The 19,910-nt window shown below is 42.2% G+C and overlaps 1 protein-coding gene across 1 annotated transcript; it reads left to right on the forward strand.

Annotated features, from left to right (window-relative positions):
• Positions 1-7,618: 7,618 nt before the first annotated feature.
• On the forward strand, positions 7,619-18,768 carry LOC307265689 (uncharacterized protein; the record flags this gene model as incomplete). Its single annotated transcript, XM_080047483.1, has 11 exons — positions 7,619-7,879; positions 9,143-9,265; positions 9,622-9,791; positions 11,983-12,038; positions 12,152-12,290; positions 12,540-12,667; positions 14,000-14,135; positions 14,811-14,988; positions 15,180-15,263; positions 15,770-16,070; positions 17,960-18,768. The coding sequence occupies 11 exons, from the start codon at positions 7,619-7,621 to the stop codon at positions 18,766-18,768; spliced, it is 2,385 nt and encodes a 794-aa protein (XP_079903609.1).
• Positions 18,769-19,910: the final 1,142 nt, after the last annotated feature.

Genomic DNA, 19,910 nt, shown 5'->3' on the forward strand with positions numbered 1-19,910 from the left:
TTAAAGGTGCAGTCAGTAATTCTGGAGACAATAACTTTTTGTCAAAAACTGGAATATCGCCTCACGATCTGCTACCTGTCCGTAGGCTACTGTGTGTGTGTGTGTGTGTGTGTGTGTGTGTGTGTGTGTGTGCTGAAAAAAAATTCCACTTTTTATACACAACTTAACCTTTGGTGCGTCCTTAAAAAAATCACACTGCCTCCTAAGGCCATTTGCGGTACAGATTCAGAATTTATATGTATATAAAAAAAGCATGAATCTATTTTTTCAACCATTTTTTTTAACTTTCTTTTTCAACTTCAGTCCTCACCATACAAACCATATTCATCTTTATTTAAAGGCTTTTAACCCTTTAAATTCCAGTTGCTTTACATAAAGTCACTAGTTTGTCTTGTGAAAAAACACAAAAATGCAAATTAGATTTTTTTAGGGGGATTATAAGAGAGTGGTATATGCCAAGAATTAGAAATAATATTGAATTGAATACGCTTATATATTTTTTTGCTGTTTAAGATTTAAAATTTGCCACCAATTAAGAGCCATTGTATGGCACACAGACTTCTATTAAAACCACACTTTTTGACCCTGCTGCCAATAGAAGATAGAAACCGATTTTTTAAATTATTCTTTTGGTTCCTTGCACTAATGTCTTGACATTTTTAATTTTTTGTGTTATTTACTAGTTGCTGCTATTTTCAAACATATCCCATTATTTCAATTACAGGCTAAAATGTAATCTTGCACTCCCCTACTTAGGCCACTGCAGTCCACACAAATAAATGATTTAAGATAAAATGCTCTGTCTGGGTTCTTCATAATGGCATAGAGTAGTGTATACAGTATGTGTATTGCGACAAATATGTGTGTGTGTGTGTGTGTGTGTGTGTGTGTGTGTGTGTGTGTGTGTGTGTGTGTGTGTGTGTGTGTGTGCCTGTGTGTATCCAATAACAGACAGTGAAATTCCTAGAGAAATACAGCTAAATGTAAATCGATGAAAACAGCATGTGTTCATCCCATGGTTAATTGAGGATAAGTTTGTGATTGTGGTAATATTACACATTCATCCTGCTCTTATAACTTGATACAATCTTTTTATAATTTTTTGAGATGTTTCATGAATGGTGTCCTTGCCTATGGCCTATAAAACGTATAACAATACAAAATGTATCACAGTTCCCTCGTTTCCACTAGGGGTATCTTTGCTCTTCAGGCCTATAAGGATGACATTTATGCATCATCTTTAAAATAGTAAAAATGTAAAATGTCAAGGTATAAGAACAGGATGAATGTCTAATATTACCACATTAAGGTATTTAACGTCAATTGACCATTGGGTCAAAACATGCAGTTTTTATGGATTTACATTGAGCTGTTTTTCTCTATGTGAATTTCAGTTTCTGTGTTTGGATTCACACAAACACACACACACACACACACACACACACACACACACACACACACACTTATTTGTCGAAACACATATGCTATACTATGCCATCACTAAGAACAAAGAGAAAGCATTTTAGCTAAAATAATTTATTCACGTGTCCTTCAGTGGCCAAAGTAGCAGAGAAGTGCAAAATTAAATCTCAGCCTATAATTAAAACCAATGGCATATGTAAGAAAATCAATGCAATTTATAAAAAAAACACCAAAAATGAAAAATGGCAAGACATTAGTGCAAGGAAGAAAAAAAATGGTTTCAATCAGCTATTGGCAACAGGGTCAAAAAGTGTTGTTTGAATGGAAGTCAATGGGGTCAAAAATGGCCTTAGGAGGCAGAGTGTGAGTAAAATGAACAGTGCATTATAGTGTTAATATATGAATTAAGGTTAACATTCATAAATTGTTCAGAAAACCTTAGCCTTAACCAAATATGAAGCCATTTGCATGAACACAGCCTCAGCAGTTGTAAAATGAAAGAACAAAATGTACCAAAAAGGGCCTAAGATGCACTGTAGGTTAAATTCTGTAAACTGGTATGTAAACAAAGGGGGCCACCGTATCTATAGCAACATGCCTGCTTACAGAGTTCAGGATGTGTATAAACACAGGATTTTTTTTCAGCACACACAGTACAGACAGGTAGCAGTTTATAGAGATATTTTTTTCAAGTGTTCTCCAGAATCGCTGACTCCACCTTTTTATTCAAAGCTTATGAACAGATCTCTTCTATTTCTCTACTCTATTCTTTGTCCTTATACCAGTTCGTAGTTCTCCAACAAGGCTCTATCCACGCACCCTCTCCTGCTGCGACACACCGTTCATCTGTGCTTTGCTGTTTACACCACTGCATTGTTTACGCCGGCTAATTATTTCCTACATTCCCCCCAAATACCGTTTGACAACAACAACAACCACCCTTTAGCGAATGAGTGTAAATGTGTTACACACTGGTTTCACTCAGCCGTGGGCTATAGGTGCTCAGGTGGTGAGAGTGAGGCCTTGTAAAGCGACAGAGCAAGACTTGATAGTTTTTTAATAAAGCTGTGTGTTTGGGTCCCTGCTGCCTCTCTCTGATTTGGGATTGATACCAAACCTTTTTCCTGAATCCGTTGCCCGAGAGTTTATTCACGTTTTTGCAGTATGACTGGAAAATTCAGTGTCTCTTCAAAGTGCACGTAAAGAAAGAGAGAACAAAGAATAGAGAACCAGACAGGAAATGACCCCTTTTTTTCTAACCTGTTGCTGATGAATTCTTTCCTCTGGTTCGAGTTTTTGGATTGAAGAGCGGTATTCTTGCATGGCTCTGTTCTGTCCACTGGAGGGCAGACAGGGACAGCAGCTCTGGTACCCTCACACACAGAGGTGGACACCAGAGAGTTATGCGCTACACAGCCTTCTCATCATCGTCTAGACTTGTAAAAAGATCATTTTATATGCAAAGGCATTGGTGCAGCGGTAGACGGCCTGTCACCATTAAATAGATTTAATATATTTTTTTTATATCCTAAATCTTAACAGTTAAAACTGGCTTTAAGTCATGATTCTACTGTCTGCCCCTTTTTTTCTCTCCCTTCTAACATGCTGACAGCAATAGATTCCAATTTGCCAGATTGTGCCCATATACTTGTAACTGCACACACGTATATGAATTAATTGAGGGTTTGCTGATGCCCAGAATATTTCGGTACATGGGAAATGTGTCTCCTTCTGTCAGCAGAGACTTTCCTGAAAGCTAAAACAAGAGGTTTATAAGTTCTGTGTCTTTATGCAGGCAGTCCCCATTGAAGCAGTGGGTTCCCAACCCTCTGAGCCACAGAACATTTACTTCTGAACCCTTGCTACTGAAGACACCTATACTGTATAATTTGGCTACAAAGCAGACTTATATGATGTCATAGGCTTACTAGAAGTTATTGTTGTAGTAATTAACTTTACTTGGCTGTTTTTTTTTTCATGTCCCCAACTCTATAATGTTGTTTTTGAAATGAAGGTCATCATCCGTACTAAAGTGGTAACTTGAAATCTATGCGATGCCACTGAAAAGGTCATTCTGTATTTTCTTCAATGAAAAACAAAGCCCCAATGAAACAGAACAAATCTGGCTTAGAAACAACAATGTCAATACAAAAATGGTCCTTGTTGTAAAAACAGTTCGAAACCTTGTAAAAGCATTTGTTGGATGCATGTTTTAAAAATCAGTAGTTTTTAGAGAGACAAAAAAAGCTACATTAAAACCTTTGAAGAAAGAGAAAGGAAATGCCAACTTTAAAAGAGAGTCAGTGCCGCTCATTCACTGAGACCGTCGAGAGTTGTGACTCTCGTGAATCACTCCCAACTGGCTACAAAGTATATGACTGTGAAGTACATCAGGCTGTGGCACCAAAAAGATCTTATTTTAACATTTAGCTTCTTTGCCCCTTTTTTTCAGTATGGAGAAATGAAAAGAGAGTGGAGGACAGAGCGAGCGAGCGAAAGAGATGGTGAGAGGGTGGGGGTCGCCTGCGTCTGTTCTAGTGTGGTTTTCGGGGAGTTATTTGGTGTTAAAATATGCCTTAATGGTTGCTGGGGATCCATTTATTACAGGCAGGAAGCAGAAGGGGGTTTCTCTTCTCATTTAATGTGACCGCCGAGAAGGTCGCCAAGTCCTACGGGCAAGCCAGCATTCCTCTGCGCCAACGCAACACGCACACACACACACACACACACACACACACACACACACACACGCTTGAGTAAGTACACACACATATAATTACACTGCAAGACATGTAAATTAAACTTATATATGCACGTGTGTAGATGCAAAGACACATACACACATTGCAGTGCTTTAAGAGACCGCCTAAAAATACATGTGCATGCATAAAACACACGCACACATATATAGACTGTGGTTTCTGGCAGTGAGAATGACCTTTCCTGAACCGTGGAAACACACATTAACACACACACACACACACACACACACATAGAAAAGCCTCTGCTAAACATTTAAGCATGGCAATGTCGAGGTTTTGTAAAAAGCCTCTTGAGGTCTTATTAATTCACATTTGTTTCTCAGTTGTGAGGCTCGGTTTCTCTCCTTCCCACTCAACCCATCTCTCTCTCTCTCTCTCTCTCTCTCTCTCTCTCTCTCTCTCTCCACATAGCTGTTTGCTTTTCACTCACTTCTCGTCCCTCATCCGTCACCTTCTCTGGGCACGGACGCAGCTCACCGTTTCCTCTCCCGGTCACTCTTTCTTTCTTTCTTTCCTCCTTCCTCTTTGTCCATCCAATACAGAGCCAGATACAGCTTGACACCCTTCCCCAGCATTAGGGAGGGTGTGTTAGCACCTCATCCCACACACACACACACACACACACACACACACACACACACACACACACACACACAGACACGCACAGACACAAAGGCCTTAAGTAAGACCTGTTTATGAAGTAAAGGGCTCCTGGCGAATATGACCACATGCACGCACACGCGCGCGCACACACATACACACACACAAACACACACACGAAGAAGACATGAGAGATTAAGATGTGGGATTTGATTTGTGCAGGAAAAATTAACAATTTTCTTGACGGGAGCTTGGTTTAGTGTTTTCACAGCATTTTGGATTCTACTGATGTGAAACCACTAATGTTGGACCGCTCCTGTGTTTTGCGGCTCATTTCAGAATATGCTGGAAAAACTGTTGACACAGTGTACAGTACTAACGGGTGCGTTTAATATTTATTTGTCCTTTTTTTCATCGCGGCTGAGACAGTTTGGACCTGAGCCGGTGAACGTTGCCGATTGCATCTCATAAAATGTTGGCGCGGTCACCTAAAGGGAGAAAAGCGGTCGACAGGCTGTTTTGATTGCGATTACAGCGAGGTTAACGGCGCCTTGAGTGCGCACAAAAGTCGAGAAGACTGTCATGGCTGCTGCAACTGTGTGTATGTGTGTGTGCTCGGAGCGCCAAATCAAATTATACAGTATCAACACGTTTAAAACAAAATAAGGTAACTGTAGAAGGTTCACTTGGCTACTGCTTTTGCGCAGTTAAAGGTTGCGTAAGGTGTGTGTGTGTGTGTGTGTGTGTGTGTGTGCGCGTGCGTGTGTGTGTGTGCTTGAGATTGTGTGAGTATTGGGTTGCATGGCGGATATAAGGCCCTATCCCTCCTTTCATCAGCTGAGTGTGGAAGAACCGAGCAGCGACACACTGCAATCTGACCCTGACACACACACACACCCACACATACACACATCCACACGCTCCGAAATACACACAGTAGCAGAACAGTTTATGCTTACTTCAATGCTGGCCGTCACTCATCAGTAGGCCTACACAACCTCACTACTGCTTTCCATTGATCACCACTGTCATAACAAATGTCTCTCTGGCTCTGATCCCTCTTTCCAGCGTTCTATCATATTATCCATGCCATAGCACTTGAAAAACATATTACTCTGTTTTTTTCATTGTTTTTTTAACTTGAATTTATGGGTGTTATTGTTTTAGCTTCCCATTCACGTGAAAAATCCTGGAAACCACAATGGGCTTTGGAGCAGATTGTGTAATATAAAGCTAGTTGATATCTGGCACGCTAAAGGGTTGTTAAGAAAGACACTGAATCACTATCAGATGCACAGAGGTGGTGATCTGTTGTTGACTCTGACCTGTCCGGGGCCAAACAAAAGATAATGACCTTGCAGAGGTCAAGGGTGAAGGTATAGTATTGAAGGACATTTTGTACATTTTACTTAGATGCAATGACATATTAAAAGAATCGTTCTACACTTTGGAAAGTGTTTTTTGTTTTAGTTAAAGGTGCTCTGAGGAACTTTCAGTTTGTGTTCATTCTTGCACCTTTGGATGGTGCCAGCCTAGCTGTTTCCCGTTGTTTCCAGTCTTTGTGCTAAGCTCAGCTTATTGCTGATGGCAGTAGCTTTATATTTAGCATACAAACATGACAGTGGTATCAATCTTCTCAACTGACTCCACAAAGATTCCTCAAATTTAAATTTACATAAAAAAGATTTAAAAGTAATGTGCCCAATTACAGTGCACTTTTAACCATGAAACATCGTGACTATGCAATTGTAGAGAGGAATATTTGCAGAACCTGCAGTTAGTCTACAAAACACAATTACTCCACATGTAATTCTTAGTATTGAATAATTATATCATACATCAACACAACATTATTTTGAGGCACCTGGAACCAAAGGTAGGACTAAAATATGTCTGTAAACAAATGTGTTGGCCCAGGTGCTGTTGACAACAACAGTCAAACAGTAACTTTTTAGGTAGCTTTCTAACTTCAGTATTTCACGGATCCAATTTTCCTGTGAGGAAAGTATGTTTATTCAGTTTTAAGAATATACTTTAGAAAATGTTCCCACTCTGACTGACCCAAAGTTACACAGTGCACCTTTAAAGCAGCTTTTTGTGACAGTTGAAGATTTTTCGTTTTTCTACTCCTGTGATGTAAACTTAGCCCTACCCCTTTTCCTTCTTTTACCCATCCACATAATTTTTCATAACAACCCTGATCAGTTCTCAGTCAAACTGAAACTGAAATTGAAAGAATTTTAAAAAATAAGATTTCAGAGTGAACTGGAGGAAGTAAACTAAGACAGTTTGAATGGTTACTATGTAACTGTGAGTATCTGTGTGTACCTTGGTGTGTACAAAGGAGGGGGGGTAATTACGGTGTAGAATGTCCTCCTCATCACTGGAGCTGACCTAAGAACACAACAGTTAATCATCCACCAGCAGAGAGAGACAGAGTGAGAGAAACAGAGAGAGAGAGAGGCAGAGAGAAGTGTTGCATTCCGCACAGTTGGACTGAAAGAGAGACACACTTTGTTAAGAGGTAAACACAACAAAGAAGAAGAGACGAGTCTTCCACCAGATAGTGTGGAATAAAGGATAATATACTTACCTGAGTGGGGACGGACAACAATCAGCACCTATGGACACGCACCTGCTCCTGAAGAAGGATTTTTAGTAGCGTTCTCCCTTTCTTCAATCAACCAGTGATTGTGTGTGTAAGCATTTGAAGGTGTGTGTATGTGTGTGTAAGTATGAGTGTTCTACGTGGACTGTCCTGTTTTTGGATTTGATTGTGTGTGTGTGTGTGTGAGAGAGAGAGAGAGAGACGGCCACATGGGGCCTTGTCCGGGATGCCAGCTGCAGCAGTGAAGCCCTCTCCGGAGGACATGGTGGCGGAGAGAGGGGGGGAAGGAGAGCGCGGCGTGGCCCAGTGGGAGGCCTCGGGGCTGGGTCGCGAGAGGCTGTCCCTGCCCTCTCTCAAGGTCCCCCGGGAGCTGCTGCGGAGCTTCCCCCACTCCAAACGGGTGGGCTCCTACCTGGTGGGGAAAATGATCAACAAGGGATCGTTTGCCAAAGTGATGGAGGGCCTACACATCGGCACGGGGGAGAAGGTCGGTGATCGTTGCCATAGACATGCAGAGTGACGAAAAAGATCACACACACATATAAGATTATGATTACTAGGTTGGACTTGTAACTCGTAATTATACCCACTCTGGTTTAACGAAGGCTGTGGCCTATTCTTATTCTTATTATGTGCACACAAATTCAGTTAGACTAATCTTTGATGACTTTATATAGCCATTTCTCTTAAAGGTATTCCACAATGTAAACGCTTTGCTCAATAGGTTTAAGCAGGTCTAAGGTTTCTGCTCAATATAGAAGGAATTCTTTATTTATGTAAATATATACAAAAAGAAGCTAAGTCATGCAGTGCAAATACAGAAAAATGTCAAACGCCATGAGAGCATAGTTAAAAATGAGTAGTTGTCATTTATGTTACATATATTATGCAAATAAACATCGTTTTCTCCCAATAACCAACCATAAGATAACCTTAAGTATGTACATGTATGTGTAGCTTTCCTTCACAGGTCACTGAGTGAGTGACCCCCGGCTCATATGTACTTGACCTGGTTGTTACCATAGAAATGACCAAACTCATCCGTGGGGGTGTTTGCACCTCTTAACCCTTGTTACTCTATACAGGTAACAAAGACCTGTGGAGGTGATGCAAACACACACTGCTGTAGAAAACACCAGACATTTTCTATCCACTCAGTACACACAGTACTATCGGTACATGACAAAGAAATAAACTGGGCCATCAATCATTTCCCCATCAGTCACGCCAAAATGTTAACCTGATTAGTTATCCAAGACGATCTACAGTCATCTGCGCAAGCTGAATCATTTTCAATAAATATCACTTTTAGGATTTTTTATTTCCTGCCCAGGCCTGTGCTTTATTCCCATCATCATTAGGGGCCAAATGTGTGCACCATAGACCTAAAAGTTGAACTCCCAAGCACTGAGTGGAATAAGAGTGATAAAAGTTAGTTTCCTTAATATTTTATTTCCAGTTACTCAGTTTGCCGACCGGTAACTGTTTTCCGGCGCTAATTTGATATAATCTTATTTTTCTTCCTTGTTCCTCGTCTTTTGCTTGCTGCTTTTAGAAAACAAGCTTCATGGTTTAGTATGGAGTGATATACTTAAGGTTAAAGTTACATATATTGTATACAAGAGAGTGGAGGCAGCGAATGAGCAATTCACTGTTTAAAAAAAAAAGTGCAAATGCTTTTCATTCAACCTTCCTTTGAAAATGAAGGTAAAACAAACACTTATGTGTGTGTGTGTGTCTGTGTGTTGAGGTGGCCATTAAGGTGATCGACAAGAAGAAAGCACGGCAGGACTCATACGTGCTGAAGAACATGAAGAGAGAACCTCGAATTCATCAGATGGTCCGACACCCTCACATCGTCGTCCTGCTGGAGGTAGCAAACTACAAACACACACACACACACACACACACACACACACACACACACACACACACACACACACAACCCTACTCTATACCTCCACTGCACAATAAATGCACATTCATTTAGTGGCAGTTTAGCAGAAATTCACAAAGTAAAATGTACATGTAAAATCACATATACACTCCAAATAAAGTAATGCTGTTGTCTTGCCACATTACACCTGGCTAAAGTTGGACCCAAAAAAAAAATCATTTTGGACTGTGATTATGAAGGTGATCATATAGTATCCGCAGCAGTTTAATAAGCGTGTCCACTTGCAGTAATATGCTAATTAGGTAGAGTATGTGCTTGTATGTGTGTGTTAGACTCTGGAGACAGAGAACAGCTACTACATGGCCATGGAGCTGTGTGCGGGAGGAGACCTGATGGACAGGATCTGTGAGAGGAAGAGGCTGGAGGAGAGGGAGGTGCGCCGCTACACCCGACAGATCCTCTCCGCAGTGGAACACCTGCACAAACACGGCGTTGTACACAGGTCAGAATGCACACACACACACACACACACACACACACACACACACACACACACACACACACACACACACACACACACACACACACACACAGGAAGAGCATACTCAATATTATTATACTAAGTAACTCTCGCTCTTCGCAAAGTCTCAGTCTTCTTCTAACTCTGCTACTTTTCTCTACTTAGTTTCGTTTGCGATTTATATATATTCAATCCTTTTTATTCTCTAAGTTGTAATACATTTGTGAAATGTTGAAATAGAGTATCTGCTGGTCCTCATGATGGTGAACATACTCTCTGTCCAAGAAATAATCATGCACAGCTGACAGCTGTAATTCATCCTTTTTTTTTTACCCTTTTTTTTACGTTTTGACAGAGGCCGGTTTACCGTATGTAGCCTGTTTTCAGTCTTAATGCTAAGCTAAGCTAACCACCGGCTCAAGCCATGCAATTACCATATACACATTACAGGGGTGGCAATCTTCCCATGTAAATCTCGGCAAATAAACAAATAAGTGTGTTTCCCCAAATGTTGAATTATTTCTTTAGTATTTGCAGGTTACCAGACTTGGTTCAAGTCGAACCTGAGTTTTAGATGTAGGCATATAGCCTGTTTATAATCATTAACCAAAAATCATCTAACTAGCAATATGGAGCCTAGCTAATTTTTTTTTTATAATTGCTCATTTAGCACGTTTTACCCTAGACATCCGATTCCGAACATCTTTTGGGATGAAAATGATACTGTCTCGAAATGTCAGAGTCCAGTATGGCCAGAGAGCTAAACCAACCAGCGAACAGTAGCTGTATATTGTCTCACACACACACACACACACACACACACACACAGAAGTTTTGCAGGGCATTTACAGCATGCAGAGGAAACGCAGCAAGAAAGGCAATATACGGCACAGAGCAGTGTGGGAGTTCAAAGTGTTTTTTTTAGTGGCATTTTAGTATGTGTAGGTGTTACACACCCAACACACACACATACACACACACACACACATGCATGCGCACACACAGACACACACACACTCTCTCTGTCTCTCTCTCTTCCGCCGCTACCACACACAATATTCACAGCACTGGGCTTTGGTTTAAGACCTTGGCTCCTCTGAAGGTGGGAATGTGATTACCAGGCAATGACCTCATCACCCTGCGCCGGCGCCATGATTCACACATCATCACAACATCATGGACTTCCTCTCTAATGAAGTCCCTCTACGACGTCGCCCTCAACCCTTCAATAGCACCTCTCTCTGTCACACACACACACAAACACACTCACCCACCCACGTGCTAACACACACATACATACCGTCGCTCACAGTCTAACACACAGGCGATTAAAATGGAAATAAATGGAAAATTTGCTTTCAAATGCACCTCATGCCACCCACATCCAGTAGGTTTACCGCATACATTTTCTCCTTTATGACAATGTCTGCTCTCGCTCTTTCTCACTCTTTTCCCCTCTTTCCTGCTTTGAACTTTTCTTGGGGTTGGGTGAGCAGTGTTCTCTGGATTTTTCGGGACTCAGGAGTGTCTGCTGGTTAGATGAAGGCAGATGAAAGGGACGCATTGGATTCCCAGGCTATAGTTTATAGGGGATCTCTCTTTCTCTCTCTCTCTCCTGACCGCAGATTTTCATTTAGCCCAGGAGTTTTACAGCGGGCGGTGCTGTTGGTGGTGAGGCTGGGGGTATTTTCGGGGTTGAGTTGGGCAACTTTTCCAGGTGAACACAGAAAAAGAGTAAAGTCGAGCAGGGTTTCGTTTAAGCCTCAAAATTTAATTTTTTTCCCCCACAGAGCAGTCCCCAAATTCATCATTATTGGTTCATTCCGAAAAATCTGCAAATAAAACAATTTTTTGCCAGAGTTTTTTAAAAGCATGAGCTCTGCCTTAACCCACATTTATTTTTGGTTTTCCTTTGCTTCTGTGGGTCCATTCTGGTCCCATCTGAACGGGGTTGTCCAGAAATACACAGAAAAAGCTGAGTAAGGCCACAGAAAAAACACACATCGCACAAGTTCATGAATTTAACACCCACCAAAGTCAAGCAAAGCCAAAACAATCATCACTCCAAAAAAACAACTTTTGATATTGCGGTAGGATTACAGTAACAGATAGCGAGAGTGAACCCGCATTTTACCTTTGTGACCAAACCGCTCTGGCTTCCTCTATTCTGTAGGGATTTGAAGATTGAAAACTTCCTGCTCGACGAACACAACAACATCAAAATTGTGGGTATGTTGACTTTGTCCAATGCCATCTGTCTTACAGCTTTACTGATCAGTATATATGTCTTAACTATCCTGGGGATGTGTGCATACTGTTAAAAATGATGATGTTTCACACAGACTTTGGCCTGAGCAACACTCTGAAGGCAGAGTCTTTGTCTCTGGAGCTCCTCAACACCCAGTGTGGAAGTCCTGCCTACGCGGCCCCCGAGCTGCTCGCACACCGGAAGTATGGACCCAAAGTGGACGTCTGGTCCGTGTGAGTGCTAAAATTTCTCAGTGTGTGTGTGTGTGCGTATGTTAAAGAGGCCTATTATCCAGCCTGCTACTTCATAGCTCAGTGTTGGCTTTTGAAAAAGGGCTTTTCTGTGGTGTCACTTAGAAAATGCTGAATTACATTTCTGTGTAGGCATGTTGCCAATTTGTTTCGTTTTCTTCTGTTTTGCCTGTGTGTGTGTGTGTGTGTGTGTGTGTGTGTGTGTGTGTGTGTGTGTGTGTGCATGTGCAGAGGTGTGAGTATGTTTGCCATGCTGACAGGGACGCTGCCCTTCACCGTTGAACCTTTCAACATCAAACAGTTGCACCAGAAGATGGTCAACGGAGAGATCAGCAGCATCCCCAGTGACGTGAGCAAAGGTAACTCCAGACTGCAGTGTGAGCAGCTCACGGTCCTGAACTGACCCGCACGAGCAAAACAACAATATCAAACGTCACACGCTGTTATATGGGAGGAAAAAAGGGACCAGTAGAAAGAGGGACACATTTTTAATACTCTGCCGTTTGAGTGATTCCCGAGGCTAGATTGCCTGCAGATCTAAAGTGACGTAAAAATCACATGAATTTTGTGATTACTGTTCAGAGCAAGTTCACATTGCAAGATATCAGACCTGTATTGGATTTCCACCACATTTGTGAGTAGCCCAATTTAATCAGAATTGAAAAAAGCACAGAATCCATGTGACTTGTGGCTGTTCACACTTTCATGGAATAAACACATATGAAACAATAAATACAAATTTGGCTTTTGGGTGAGATCTAAACTGGATGTGATATCCTGAACATGCATTTATGTTGTTTAGGTTTTGTCGCTGACTCATGCTTAACATTTGCTGGGACCCAGTGTTCTTTCTTCCCGTCATGTGACAAAGTATCCTAGGAATTTTATTTACTGATTTCTCACTTCTTCAACTTGTTGTGTACCAAGTACTACACAGTGGCCTTTTACTGTCTATGATCCTCTCAACTTTATTTTGGTCTTTCTCACACACACAGTCATTCCATTACGCTCTGTCATGGCGCCATGTCACCGCAAACAAACATAGCTCCTGTTACTGTGGGGGAAAACCAGTACAGCTTTGATGCTCTGAAACTGTGACCAGATCAGATTAGAGGCTGTATCGCTGCCACTGGCGGGCATCTGAGACGTCGACATTAACTTTCAGACTATATCCCTTCTTTGATTTGGGTTGTTTGTTTTACCACTCTTTCAAACCAATCACTTCTATTGTGATTGCTTTTCTATTATTTAAAAACTCACAAATTATTCATTCTTTCAATGCTTTTATTGCTCTTCAACATTGTTTTTCTCTTTAAATTCTCCACTATGTCCAGCAGCCAGTCACTCACTCTGTCAGTCTACTGGTCTGGTGCTGCTAGGCTGGCATAGTACAGTGGGTTTTGTGAATGTAATTTTGGCTGAGAACAGCTGCATGCCGTGGACAAAAACTACGCCTTGAGGCCAAAGTGAAACAATTACAGTATGGCTTTGGGCCCTGAAACTGGGTTTTAAAATACTCCAAAACTCTGTAAAGCTGACGGGGAAACAATACAGCAATACATTTTCCCATCACACATAACAGATAACATACTGAACTGTGTGGAGAAAATCTACCAAACAGGGAATTTTTGGAAATTTCTGAAAATCCAGATAACAAACATTACACTGCTTGTCTTGTGCTCCTGCTTCAGGTGCGAGTGCCTTTGTGTTGTCTCTGCTGGAGCCAGACCCAGCCAAGAGACCCAGTGTCAGAGCTGCAATGGAGGAGAGATGGCTCAACGAGGGATATGCCAAGAAGCCCCTGCACACACTTGCTCATAAAAACAGGTACAGGTCTACAGTTTGACCTACAAAACACCCTTAACAATAACCCATCTGCAAATGTTATCACTTAATATACTAGAATAAGCCAATGTTAAAGACTTTAAAGAGTTTTTAATAAATACATCTCAACATAAGAAAAATACGGGATTTGACTGTATAACCCAATGTAAATTTGTAAATCCCTTCAATATTTTCTCTGTTGATTTTTAATATATTACACTACATTTGAAAAACTACTACATTTAAAGCCATGTGAAACACAAAGATGGCGCTCAGGCAATGTTCTGTAGGAAACATTACTCCTTGGGCAAAAGAACCAATGAGGAAATCACTCTCAAGTTCTCTTACAAAATGAAAATGTTTGTGGTCGGTGGGGTAACAGCTCTGCGCGTTAAAGCGTGAATAAAAAGGCTTTTATCACTTTACGCTGTGTGGAAATGCAATCATGTATGTCTCTTCCTGGCAATGATGCATGTTCTGGAAAATCCACATGAATGAAGCAAGAATTGTTCTCGCTGTCTGTTCTACTCAAAGTTGAAAAATCCTCAATCCCAAACAATCCTCCTCCAGTTACTGGCCATTCTTTGCCAACACATCCCAACTAAGCCCTAACTTTTCACTCAGTTCTCTCTTCACACATGGTTTTTTCGACTGTCTTCCCATCCTTCTCTCTCCCAGGTTGTCTCCAGAGGACCTCAACTCCTCTGTGCTGGCCCACATGACGGAGACACTGGGCTACTCTCTCTCTGAAGTCATACACACACTCACCACCAACCGACCTTCCGCCATCATGGCCGCCTATCACCTGCTGCTCGACAAGCTCAGCAGGAGCCAGAAAGGAGCCAAGACCAACAAGGTTCACGCCTCATTTCCACCCACCCACACACACACACACACACACACACACACACAAAAACCTGCACCTACTGAAACACCAGTTATACACAAGTGGGTCTTTATAACAGAAACTTTAAAAAAAAGAATAAATCAAACCATTCCCATGTTCTGCTGTGAAGTTTTAACAGCTAAAAATGATTGACTTGGCAGAAGCTAGAGAGCAATGACTGGAGTCTTCCACCGAAGAATACATGGAGAGAGAGGAATAAGACTGATTCAAAGACTCAGCAACAGGTAATTTCCACTTTGCTCTCCAGTTGCACTCGGAGTAACTCAGTTTTCAGGAAATGAACTCAATAACAGCTACACTCTTTCAACAGATGTTAAACTGTCTGACCTTCGATGTTTTGTTTTTTTTGCCAGAAGTTTGTTTTCTGCGTTTTGATGTTTGCGGTATATTATTGTTGATGAAAGAATGGAAATGAGGACAGTCCATAATCGTTGATTGCACTCAACCGAATGCAGCTTGTGCAAACAACAATCCAGTCAAGTGTTTATGAGCAGAGGAAGTGTTGTGGCTGTTTCACCGACGCAAGCCTTGTTCTAGTTTTGGGCTCACAATTGGTTTTAACTGGTGCTCACACTTAAGCAGTTCTTTAATCCACACAAGTAAGTTGGTGCTACTCTGGACCCAGCTCTCCTGTCCGAGAAAATGTAATTGGGTTATTATAGTTATTATAGAGTCTGTTTAAAGCTTGCTGTTCTGAGGTGACAACTAATGTTATCTTCTTGTTTTGAAGAATGAAGCGACCAATGAGAAAAGCTCGAAGCAGCAGAGCGGCCGGACTCTCAGAGCCCAACAGACCGCCCAGTGTCACAGCAACAGGAAGAGGCCGGAGGACGTGCACAGAAAGGACCAGAGTGAGGACGCTGAGAACCGCCCGCCCTCTGTATCGCTGCCCCTGCTCCTTCACTCTGCCTCCCCCTCCATACCACCTCGCCTCCCCTCCCCCTCCCCAGCCCCGCTGGCTGCAGAGGATGGGGCTACCGACGAGGATATCGCCATCACCTTGGACGCCAGAGAGACACTGTTTCCTGAAGGTAATTATTTAAAGCATATAAAGCTGCTGCATACATCCACAGTGCAGTGTGAAACATATATATTTTTATATTGATGACAGGGACATTGCTCATTGAGTGACGGATAGGATGCTTGCTGTCCGCCAATTGACGGAGATGATGCTTGCTGTAAATAAGCCAGTGTGTGCTAATTTTCATTTGTCGTACCTCAGCCAGTTCTTAAAAAGAAACCCTGGAATGAAATAACATTGAAAAGAACAAAGACACAAATAACTACTGTATCCATGGATAGCACATGCAAGCTGGTTCCCAGACCGTCACAGTGCAAACCCATCAAACCGCCAGTTACAACGCAGCTATGGTAACACATTACAAACAAACAGGGCAAAACAAACAACAACAAATGTTCAAACAGACAGAGGCCTGTTTCAGGTAGCTGGTTTTGAGGCAACCCAGAGTTTGTTCGCTCTGAGTTGGTGGAAACTCTGGGTTTTCCGTTTCAGGTAGCAGGTTCAGCGCAACCGAGGGTCAGTTACTGCGGCAACATACGCCGTGGGTCTAACCTGCTCGGGAGGTGGTTAGACCTACCCTGAGTTTGTTTTCACTTTACGCTGCAGCTCCGACTGAAGAAAGAGTGTCACTGTCACACGCGTCCCTGTACAGTTTGAAGCAAAATCACTGCATAGAAATCTCCATCGGGATGTTTTTATCATTTCCTGATGATTTTACGTTTGACCGATCATTTATCTGATCAGTAGCCTTGTTCTCAGCCCTCGGTCCGTTCATAGGCGGCCACCTTACACATCGTGACATGCTCTACATTCTGATTAATAAACCTATTTGTATTGTATGTTTTTTAACGTCTGTGCCACTGAACAGATTTATGTCAGGTGGATTCATGTAACGCTGCGGCTGCACGCGATCGTTATAGTTCACTTGTGCGATCCTAAAGTCACAGACGAGCCTCGTTAAATAGCCTAATATGAATATAAAAATGATATAATAATTTAAACTGTGATCACTTGAGGAAAATGGATCTGGTAATAAATCAATCAGGCGCTTCAATGGAAACTGTCACCTAATGTGTCTTGACGTTAATGTCTTTCACTCCCCATTTAAAAGAAGCGACAGTCTGTTCTGTTTACTGCACAGTAGGCTATTAGGCTATAGCTTGCCAACATAATTATACAGCTAATATAAAACACTGTCAGCGATGCTGTGCCGCGCCAGCTTTATTACTTTACAGCTGATATGCGTAACTTTTTAAAATAGACTATGGTTTCTCATACGGAAGCGAAATTATTATCTTGACAAAAAATGTTTGCTCTGTTTTTTTTCTGAATTGCCGAGGAGATTAGATCAGAGTTATGAGACAATATCCCGTTAATTCTTCTCCATAGGCTACCATAAACTCATTCGTTAATATTTCTAACTCAGTGGGAGGAGCGGAGATTTCTTTTTTTCTTTTTTGAGAAGTGGAGAAGTGGGAGGATCAAGCATTTGTTTCTTCTGTTTCCATGGTGAATCATGTTATCAGCGATCCATTGACGATGGCTTTTACGCACACGCTCCACCCAGAGTGAACGCGCTCAGAGTTGATAAACCCAACGCCGATCCACTGTTCTGAAACCGAAAACCCAGAGTTACTTATCAACCCTGCGCTCTGAGTTTACCAACTCAGAGCGCAGGGTTAAACCCAGAGTATGTAAAACCAGCTACCTGAAACAGGCCTCTGGAAACACAATAAATAAACACAATAATAAAGTCTGTTTGATGCAGATATAGTTCAGAAGCACATACATACCACTTGTATGTATTTTGTACAAAGTGCAGCGCCAGGAATGCAGGGTTATCAGTAAACATGATCTTATGATATTATACTGCATCACTGTGTGTTTTGTGCGTTCCAGTGTCCTTGTTCAGAGAGAGGGAACTGGTCCACCTCTCTCCACCCAAAAGCTCTGCGTCTCAACTCTGCGACTCCGCCCCTTGCCAAGTCCCCTTACCGGCCGAGCCAATCAGGGACGGCGGCACGTCCAGACCGATCCGACAGGCGCACCTGCTCCGGACCACTCAGTCGGACGGGGCGGCTGACCCCGCGTCGGACTGTTTCCACGAAAGCCGTCATCACCACGACGACCACTCCCATCACCTGAGCATCGACGAGCGCCTGGAGAAGCTGCAGACCTTTTACTCCTCGGAGAAGAACGGCATCTCTCCCAGAATGCTCCTGGAGTCCGACACACATACCGCCACCGCCACCACCACCACCACACTGTCGGCGGACAGAGACCACTTGGGTACCATGGAAACCACAGTGCAGACTTCGCCCTCGGCCCCGCTGCCCCGTCTGCGCAACGTTGGGCCGAAGGACGGACGCGGCAGGAAGATGACGTGGGTAGGGCTGACTCGACCGGGGCCCCCGGGACTGCTCGTGAACGGGTCTAAACCTCCCGCCTTCCCCTCGCAGAGACAACACACTCTGGTGATGAAAAGCCTCCGGCAAGAGAGGGGCAAGAGACGAGATTTGTCTACAGGTGGAGGAGGGGGAGGAGAGAGGGGCACGGCAGGGGGAGGGATGAACGGGGCAAAGAGTAACTCAGTTCAGTTACGTTCGTCTCTCCAGCGACGTGTGGCCGACCTGAATCTGCCGCTGCTTCCCACAGGCCTGCAGGGCAAGACGGATAGGAAGAACCAGCTGCACAGCATCGACTACTGATGCATGATGGGAAGGGAGGACAGGATAGAGAGGGAAGTGTGGTTGTGGCCAGAAAAAAAAGGTGCAGTGGGGAGGAAGAGAAGCTAGGAATGAGGTTAGTGAGAACTTGAAAAGCAAATGAGCAATTGTGAAATACTGTCCTGTAGCCTACTGAAAAAAGGGCAACATTAAAGTGACCAAAGGATAGGAAGGATAACGTCTGAATGGTATGAAGTAATGAGTATAGATAGATAGGGCAGCAGTTGAGAGCTGTGCATTGACATTTTGAGGAATAAGTGTAAACGGCAGCTACAGAAAGATGCTAAAGCTCTAATTCTAAGCTTTAAAAGTTTCATTCAAATTCATTCCTTGCTCACCAACAGAACTCCATCCCAAACAAACACAGGTTGCAACATTTATACGATGCAGTGCCAAAGATTCAAACTCTGACCTAGCTCCTGAATTTGAACTTGCCCTTAATGGCAAAGCTTTGGGCTACTATTGAAATGTGTATCTTCACACTGTAAAGTGCATAATGTAGTGCACATATTGGTGGTTCTATTTGTCTTAACTGTTCTTAATACATTTTGTACTAACATTAAAGAGAAACTAAAAACTAGTTCTAATTCTACCTTAACTTCTTATGTGTCATTATGGAAAGTGTTTTGCAAAGTTATTTTTCGATTAAGAATATATTAAGGTGAAAATAGATGTATGCATTGCCATGTTCACTTGTATGATCAGCTGTGATATCTCCACTTTAGCCAAATATGGATTTTATTTGAAAAGAAAAGTGACCAAATGGCTTCTGTCATCAAAGCAACTTGGTGCTTTTAGTCTTTTCTGTAAAAAGATGCCATTGCATCCATGTTTTACTACAATATAGTTTTAATTTCAACCATTATCACATATTACTACTTATACAGGTGAAATGTCTTTTTGTTTCATTAAACACACATTAATCAACAAAAACATATAAAGTGTTCCAGAAGTGTAGGCTATTGGCAGATCATTACTGCTATCACTATCTAGCAGTCTGTTTTCAAGCTATAATCTTTGATCTAGAGTTATTAGAAACACTATCCTTAATTAGAAACTAGTTTCTGGTTTGTTCCTTACTAGATTTGTAACTGCTAAGGATTCTGTTCGGTGCTACAACAACT

The sequence above is a fragment of the Ammodytes marinus genome (genome assembly GCF_949987685.1).
Source record: "Ammodytes marinus genome assembly, chromosome: 19".
Lineage (NCBI taxonomy): Eukaryota > Metazoa > Chordata > Actinopteri > Uranoscopiformes > Ammodytidae > Ammodytes > Ammodytes marinus.